General features: G+C 30.5%; 2 protein-coding genes across 3 annotated transcripts; one reads left to right on the forward strand and one right to left on the reverse strand.

Moving 5' to 3' along the window:
• Positions 1-661: 661 nt before the first annotated feature.
• Positions 662-6,558, forward strand: Tango1 (transport and golgi organization 1). Of its 2 annotated transcripts, XM_066735937.1 has the most exons (12): positions 662-867; positions 964-1,100; positions 1,165-3,555; positions 3,613-3,780; positions 3,850-4,072; positions 4,177-4,315; positions 4,384-4,473; positions 4,538-4,634; positions 4,707-4,830; positions 5,056-5,592; positions 5,738-5,815; positions 5,983-6,557. In XM_066735937.1, the coding sequence occupies exons 1-11, from the start codon at positions 747-749 to the stop codon at positions 5,803-5,805; spliced, it is 4,095 nt and encodes a 1,364-aa protein (XP_066592034.1). In that variant the 5' UTR covers positions 662-746; the 3' UTR covers positions 5,806-5,815; positions 5,983-6,557. The 2 variants fall into 2 exon arrangements, with proteins under 2 accessions (XP_066592034.1, XP_066592035.1); XM_066735938.1 differs by lacking the exon at positions 5,056-5,592 and having other exon boundaries at positions 5,983-6,558.
• A 105-nt stretch (positions 6,559-6,663) lies between these two features.
• Positions 6,664-8,612, reverse strand: Syx5 (syntaxin 5). Its single transcript, XM_066735914.1, has 4 exons — positions 8,044-8,612; positions 7,539-7,795; positions 7,271-7,462; positions 6,664-7,200 (listed from the first exon to the last, which is right to left on the reverse strand). The coding sequence occupies exons 1-4, from the start codon at positions 8,432-8,434 to the stop codon at positions 6,919-6,921; spliced, it is 1,122 nt and encodes a 373-aa protein (XP_066592011.1). The 5' UTR covers positions 8,435-8,612; the 3' UTR covers positions 6,664-6,918.
• Between the last annotated feature and the right edge of the window lie 293 nt (positions 8,613-8,905).

Consider the following 8,905-nt stretch of genomic DNA (forward strand, 5'->3'; position numbering starts at 1 on the left):
GTTACGGACACTATTTGTTAACTTGAGTTTAGCAAATTAAACCTCCGTTAAAGTTTGAGTTGAAACGGGCCTGAGGCCTGAGCTACAAACGATTTAATTTCTCACTGTGTATATACGAGGTAAGCGAGGATGAGTTACATATCGTTTGTTCCTTTTCGCTGCACTATCGAGAGTACTAATGCAATTAGTTGAAATAAGACAAACATATGTTTTCTCCACTCTAACTTATTGCACTAGTGTAGCAAACAGCGAAAAAGAACAGACCTATAGAGACCGTGCACACTAACACAATGACAGTGAGATAAGAATGTATATTGGTGTATATGCATACTATCAGCGCAAACTATCGGTCAATTTTCGCAGTTTTTGAGTGTAATTTATTTATACGTATACAGTTATACATTGACACTTTGCTATCATTGTGTTGGTGTGCACGGTCTCTATAGGCGCGCGTAGTTAAAGCGCTGGTGGCTTTTCAAAGCGGTTCCTAAATGCATCGAAAAATTAGGAAAAGCCATACATCGCAATTACTATGTACAGTATGTACTTCATGTATGAAATGTAAACGAGCCTTAACTTTCGGACCCTTCGGAATTCGGATATAGTTTCCTTTCACTTGTTGTGTAAATTCTTCGTATACTCCACTGTTGCAGTTAATGCTATATAGAATTATTAGGTTGGGCTACTTTTTGATGACACTGTAGTTGTACATTATTAGTGATGTGGAAGTTTTCATTAATACAAATATGACGAAAATAAATTTATTTATAAAGTGTATATGTTTAATTGTCTTTGTTTTTGTTAATGGATCAAAATGTTCTTCACAAACTTCATTTGTAATTCAGTGCTATGATAAAAACTGCTCAGGTAAATGAAGCCATACTTTTGGTATTCATAATAATTTTAAATAAATTATAATACAGCTAATATATATGTTAAATACTATATAATTTATTTATTTAGTTCCCATTGCTGAAGGACGTACTAATATGGTATATCATAAACATCAACCATTTATATTGTCTTTCAATGTTGGTGCTAAAGTTAAAATCTATGGTAGAAAGCAAGATAATCCATATAAAGATTATTTAGCAGCTGAGGTATCTACATATAAATTCAATTTTTTCTATGTATATATAATAAATATATTTATCATCATTTTAGATAAATGAAGAGTTTGGTTTTGTTCCAAAAAACATGGTAATAGAGAGCAAGGTACTCAAAAGGGATTTAAAACCTGTTACTTCAAGTCATTTCCATGAAATTATTAATAGATATTTTGAAAAAAATAAAACTTTGAGTAGTTCTGAAAATTCAGAAGAAAATTTAACAAATATTGATGATCAGGTATCTGCAAATCTCAAATCTGATTTATTGAGAAACAATAAGGAAAATGAATTAAAAGAAATGGAAAAACAGACAAATACCCTAATTTTTAATAATTTAAATAGCTCTGCACAAACAATACATGAACAAAATATGTTAAAGATAGAAGAACCACCAATAAGTCAAAAAAAGGAAACAATTGATGAAGTATCCAAAGAGAATGAAATAGAATTTTCTGGTAGCACTTTGGAAGAAAATCTAAATGGAGCATCTAAAATGACTAAAGCAGAAAATGAAACACAAACTTATCATGAAGAATCTTTAGGTACTGAGGCTTTAAATATATCAAATAATCTGATTAATAATACTTTAGTATCTGCAGAAATTAATGATACCAATATATTGCCAGTAAATGGGGAACAAAATGATTTAAATAATATAAATTATGTTGATGGCACAGTAAATATATATCAACCAACAGCAAATGAAAATACTACTCCTACACCTGCTATACTGACATTTGAAACACAGAGTGATAATAAGAGTCAAACAGATCCAGCTTTTAAATCCCCTTTGGTAAATATGTTAGGTCATAAGAAACATAACTCAGAAGAAAACATGATGAAGGAATCACCTCTATCAAGTGATATGAATAAAGCTGAAGAGCACTATAATGAAACATATATAAATGAATCAAAATTTAATACAGAAAGTATGCAATTAAGTAATATTGAAAATAAAATTGAAACTAAGAATATAAATGTAGCACATGATGATGAACAGAGAGAGATTCAAAATATAAATACAGAAAATAATGCTGTGAATACTGAAAACGAGATTAATTTAAGTGGTCAAAGCAAAGTTAAAGAAAATAGTATTCTGGATACTGAAAATAATATGAATATAAATAAACAAAACAAAGTTACAGAAAATAATGCTGTGAATAATGAAAATAATGTCAATACAAATGAGCAAAGGAAAGTAATGGAAAACAATGCTTTGAACACTGAAAGTAAGATTAGTGAAAATGAGCAAAAGAAAGTTCTAGAAAATAGTGCTCTGAATACTGAAAACACTGTTAATGAAAATGAACAAAATGAAGTTACAAAAAATGGGGGTTTGAATACTGAAGATATTATCAATGAAAATGAAAAAAGTAAAATTACAGAAGATAAATCTTTAGAAACTGACAGTACTATCAATGAGAATAAAGAAGCATTGCTTAATGAAAACACTATTAATGAAAATGAGCAAAATGAAGTTATAAAAACTAGGGTTTTAAATACTGAAGGTATTACCAATGAAAATGGACACAGTAAGATTACAGAAGATGAAGTGTTAAAAACTGATGATACTGTCAATGAGAATAAAGAAGCTTTGTTTGATGGAAACACTATAAATGAGAGCAGTAAAATTACTGATGATACTTCTTTTAGAGAATTAAATGCAGAATTTTCTTCAAATACAGAAACTTTTAATTTTAATCAAAATGAGAATGAAGTAACTGACTTTCAAATTAAACATGATGAGTTGGCAAACCCTACAAATTCAAAAATAAATGAGGATTTACCACAAAATAATGAGCAACTAAATAATAAAGAAATATTATCAGCATCTTTGGATACTTGTACAGCTGAGCATGATTGTCCTAAGATAATTGAAACAGATCAGCATAATTTCATTGAGCATGAAGAAAATTCTGTTGGACATATTGTAAATATAGGTCGTAATTACTGGGAATCTTTTATGTATGTGAGCTTGACTGCTGTGACTATACTATTATTTTCTTTAGGATATTATTATATTGAAAATATTAAAAGAGATAAACAGCTTATTAGTAAAATTAATAAATTAGAAAAGGAATTATTAATTTCTGTGAAAGAATGTGCAATGTTGCAAGAAAATTTCAAGGTCACCAAGGATAAACTTATTTCTATTGAAGATGAATCATTTGGATCAAATGAAATGGTTTTATCATTGAAAGCTGAATTACTGTCATCACAAAATGCAAAGGATGATTTAGAAGAGCAAGTAGCAACTTTGGAAAAAGATTTGGAAAGTGCTACAGAAGCTGGGCTGGAATTAGAAAAAATGTTACGCGAAGTTCTTTCATCAAACAATGAAGTAAATCCTATTGCTCAATCTATAGAGGATTTGCAATCTCGTTTAAATGCTCAGCAAGCTGTGAATGAGTCTTTAATTTGTGATCTGAAATACAAGACGCAAGAGGTAAATTTTGTTCAATTTGTTTTGTAACATGAGTTTTCTTTCATATATTATTTTTAGAATGAAGCATTGACAACTGAACTCAATTCTGTAAAATTTAAATGTGAAAAACTTGAAGATGAAATTAATCGAATTAATGATGAGTATAAAGCTGAACTAAATAGTAAAGATAATTGGGAGCAACAATTAGTAGCCAAAGTAGAATCACTTCAAACAAAAGTTAATGAGGTAAGTTTATAAAAATTTATTAATGCAATATCATTGATCTATCATTTGCACATATTATCTTTTTAATAGCTATCTACAAATAAATCAAATCTAACCAAAGAATTAAAGGAAAGAGAAATTGAAATTAAGGATCTTATTGAAGTTATCAAAGAATTTAACTCAAATTCTTTAGATATAAATAAATTATATGATGTATCTCATATTAAAGCTGAAGCCATACAACTTTTACAAGAAAGAGATGACCTTAAAATTAAATTAAGTGAGGTAGAGGGTGCCCATAGCTTACTTGAAGGTAAAAATTATGTAGTGCTGTAAAATTTATTTTATTTAATTATATTAAATATATGTATTATATTTTCTTTATTTTATTTTCTTTATTTTATTTTCTTTACACAGAACATATGAAGCTTATTCAAGAGGAAATGGGTTCACTCACAGATCAATGTAAATTGGCAGAAAAAGAAAAAAAAGATGCTGAAGTGCGTTTGGAAGTGCTGTCAAACTTCTTTAAAGAAAAAGAAGCTCAACGACAAAAGTAGATTAATATAAAATATATAGTATGTAAATATTATCATCACCAAATTTATACTGCCTTTCTTATAGGGAAGAAGCGTTATGGCTTCAGAAACAAGGTGAAGTAATGTCAACTGTAGAAAGACTGCAAACATTACAAAATGAGCTGCAAAATTATAAGTAATTAATTATATATAACACTAAAATTTTAATTTCTGTTCTACACATTAATATTTTTTTGTAGACAACAAATAGAACTTTTGAAACGAGAAATAATTGACCAAGAAAGAGAGTACAAGGGTCAGATTTCAACACTGGAAATGAAGGTCCATGAGCATTGGGTAAGAAAATATTAATGACAAACTAACTGTTAATTCTTCAGATGTATAAGTTTTAGTAATTATTTTAAACAGCTTGCCGCACGCCAAAACGAACGTCGCTTGGAAGAATCAAAGGTAGAGGCTGGCCAGCTACGGAACCGTCTTACACTTGTAGAGAAAAACATGAACGATGTAGACTCTGAAGCCAAAATACATCGTAAGTCATTGAACTAAATTTAACACATCGAACTTTTGCAATTGAAATCAAAGTAGAATATTTGTAGGGACTAAGTATAAAAAGCTCAATAAAATTAGTAGAATAGAAATTTAGTAAAATAGAGTAGTAAGCTTACTTTTTAGCTTTAACAGGATTAATTTTATATCGCGTTTTTTAAGCAGTATGTAAATGTAACTGTGAGCTTTTAAACTAACTCTCATACAGGCTTAGAAGCAAATGGAGAGTCTACCACATCCCCAATGTATTTAGGAGCAGAGTCATCAAGTTCACCTATTATGTTTGCCGGCTCTTCTGGTGTACCTCCACCACCCCCTCCTTCCTATATGTTTGGTCCTCCTTTACCACTTTTTATGCCTCCACCTTTGCCAAATATGAGTGATACGCATTACGACGTTAGTCAGAGGCCTCCACCATTGGGCGGTCGTCTCTCTTCACCTCCACCAATGCCACCTCTGCACCCACCTCTTCATCTTCCACCACCAAATTCTAGCAGATACGAGACTGTCAGTTCTCCTCCACTACCGATTTCTCCTCACATGATTCCACCCTTTGATCGTCACAGATCACCACCTCCAATCTTTCATCCTCCCAGTAATCATATTCACCAGCTTCCTCCTCCCGGTACTATTTTGCCACCACCCCTTGGAACATCACATTCATGGGGCGAAGAATCACTGCCACCCTTACGCAATTCTGGTTTCCAACCGCATCAGCGAGATCAGCGGAATCGCAATAATAAAGGTTTGTGCTAGCTAGATTTCTTCCGATGGCTTTATTATTATTAGTTTGTAAGTGAGATTTTAATTTTTGTTTAGAATAATAATCCGCGTATTTCATACATGATGGTTTTTTTCATTAGTTTATATTATTGTTTAATGCATGCAAGGACGCAAGCGATTCTCTAAAGTCAGACAATTTTGGAGTACAATGGAAGGAGGGAATAACCCCAAGTAGAGATAATAAGGTTGATGATGCGAGTTCTCGTTTTTTTTGTTAATTAGATTTTTTTGTCGAATTCTTCATGATTTTTAATTTATTTATTAGTAATCGATTATTTCAACATAAAAAAATATCTATACTTCATTTTTATAAAAGTTTTATGCTCTCTAATGTAAAAATTCTTAATTTTAGGCTCTTTACATTCTTCTGGAGAGTCCTTGGATAAGTTTCATCATAGTGGAAAAGCTTAGATTCTTTTTTACTATGCAATGTGCCTATAAATTAGATTTAGCATTACTACTTAACTTATAGGCCCATTGTTATAATACTATTTTCTAAGAAAAGGGAGGAAAATAGTCATGCAGTGTTAGTACTTATACAGTAACCATTGCATTCACTATAGCATTAGCAAGTCAGAAAAATTGCTTCAATTGTACATATACTCCAATACGAGTTTCGAATGTGATATTCTTTCAGTAACTGTCCCAATCAACATTAATGTAATTCCGCATACTTATGACTTTTTAACTATGTAAGATTTGGTTTATAGTTCTTGTGTTTATAGTTCCAGTGTATTTAATTTTAGGCAATTGATATATATTGTTTATATGAAAATCTTGAACTATTTAAATAATTTTTAAAAACTTAATAATGTGAATTCGTCTTACTAAATTACAATGAAAAATAATTTAATATATATATTCTGAAGGAAAATTGAATTATGTATTCTTATATTAAAAAACAATAATTGTTATATAAATATATATGTATATATAGTATATATATATATATATATATATATGTATATGTATATGTATATGGGTTTAAAAATAAAATATAATTTATTATTACAGGTTTACGTTTATCATAAAAATTATATATTTTTATTTATCCTTAATGATTTACAATAGTTTTTCATATCATAGGCAGTAATGCAGTGTAGAATTTACAGCAATTACATTATTCACAAAATTTAATAAAAGAGTATAAACAAATGCTTTAAATGCATAACTACATAACAATAGACATGTAGCTCACTTTTGAAAAATCTTTATATAAACAATATCGCTTACATATATTACTAAGAAATTTTACCAATAGGACTACCTACGATTATAAATAATTTACTTATGCCAGAAAAACCACGAAAAATATGAAAAAGAATATAAGAACTGCAAATATCTTTATCATTAGCCATCTATTATTTGTCACTGATTGAAAATATTTGAGAATTTCTGTATGTGCAGCTTGCACATTTAATTCTGTATCTTCTATATTACTGTCTATTCTTTCAACCATTTCTTCTTGTTCTTTAATCATGTGAGCTAATTGTTGAAAGATTCCACCAAGTTCAATTATGGTAGATTCAATGTTTTGCATTGTTTCTGCCCGTGATTGAAGATATGATTCCTGTAATACAAAATCACATTTTTCTTATTTAGTAACATTTATAAACAGAACATAAGATTTTAATACATACTGTATCATCTTGTGTTTGATGTTGAGTTTGAATTTGCATTCCTTCCCCTAAGTCAATAACTACTGATGAATTTTTATCTTGTTCTTGTAAAAGTATAGATCCTTGTTGTCCAGAAACTACACTAGGTGGCAGCTTTGTGGACACAGTTCCTTGTGTAAATTGTTGTCTTCTACTATGTTCTTCTCTCATATTCTATAAAGAATAATTATAAAAATAATTCCCACTGTTACATTCGTAATAATATTTTAAAGAATAATAAATAACATACCTCAGAACGAACTTCCAACACACTTTTAAAATGATTTGACATATTAGCAAGTTTTGATTGTAAAGTCATTACTACAGATGATGAATGCGAAGTTATATGATGACCTTGAGAAGCTGCAAAGCTATCACGCTGCCGTCTACTAAGCTCTTGTAATTTTCCTATTTGTTGGTTCAAGCTTGTTAAGTCATTTTTAATAATATTGGTCAAGTCCTCAATCTCCATCTGTCTATCATTAAATATTGATTTCTTTTTTGCCACTAAAATAAAAATGATTTTTAATACTATTTAAAGGGATAAAATGTAACTTATATCTATCAATGGGGGATAATTACTTATGAAAATGATACTCTGCTATTTTGAAAACATTGAGTAAAAATTGTTTTCATATGATAAGAGCATAATGAAAAACGAATGTTTGATATACGTGTAAAATTATTTAGCTGACATACGTAAGTTTAAATTACAGAGAAATTTACTTAGAGTGTTTTGTGAGTTATAATCTTACATAGAGCAAGCTTTTCCAGTTTTGCATAGGTGCTTGCTATGTTTTTGCCAATAGCCTTAGCATTCACCATGAAATCTGAATAGGTCCCTATTTGTCGTGCACGTCGAGGATTTTGTAAAGCCGCTGCACGGGGAACGGCTTTTCTACTCTCCATCGTCCTGATAGCATTAATGAATTCGTCAGTCCTGTCTCGGGACGTCATCGTTACTGGGCCCACTGGCTGAATTTCACGTTTTGTGTCGTTATACGTTAAGTTGGACACTTGTTTTTCATTGCAATAATATTCCGGCTGCTGTTGCTTCGTGTCACTGTAATGATTCCACTCATTTGAGGTTCTAATCATAAAACCATTATCTACCTCGGGGCCAACGTGCCGTCTACGCGCGGGCATTGCATTCTTGGCCAATTAAACGTTTATTTACACTAAATATGATTATATTATTCTTTCTCCTATTAACTTTCTATTATCAAGAAATTAACAGATTGCAGGTTTGCAGGAAACACATGATACCATCATGACACGACATGACAGATTTCAAGAGTCGTGTGCGTATGTCGTTGGTCTGGTATTGCTTGATAGTTGGTATGTATTGTATATATGCGAATCATCTTATCTCATCAGCTCTCTTTCTTACTCCTACATATACATATATCTCCTACATACTACTACTTGTCTCTTTAGGTTGGGCTGGGTTAATTATTGGGCCACAGGCCCTCACATACACATAACCACTGTAATACCACACCACTATACCTCCTCTTATTTAATATATATGTGTATACAACGTAACCACGCAACAGAATGAAATGAGAATGTAAAAACGTATACGTATAGAAAAAGCCTTACAAAAATGACGAAAAT

The sequence above is a fragment of the Prorops nasuta genome, unplaced genomic scaffold, assembly GCF_024137725.1.
Source record: "Prorops nasuta isolate Cenicafe-Biocafe unplaced genomic scaffold, Cenicafe_Pnas_1.2 PNAS00015, whole genome shotgun sequence".
Taxonomy (NCBI): domain Eukaryota; kingdom Metazoa; phylum Arthropoda; class Insecta; order Hymenoptera; family Bethylidae; genus Prorops; species Prorops nasuta.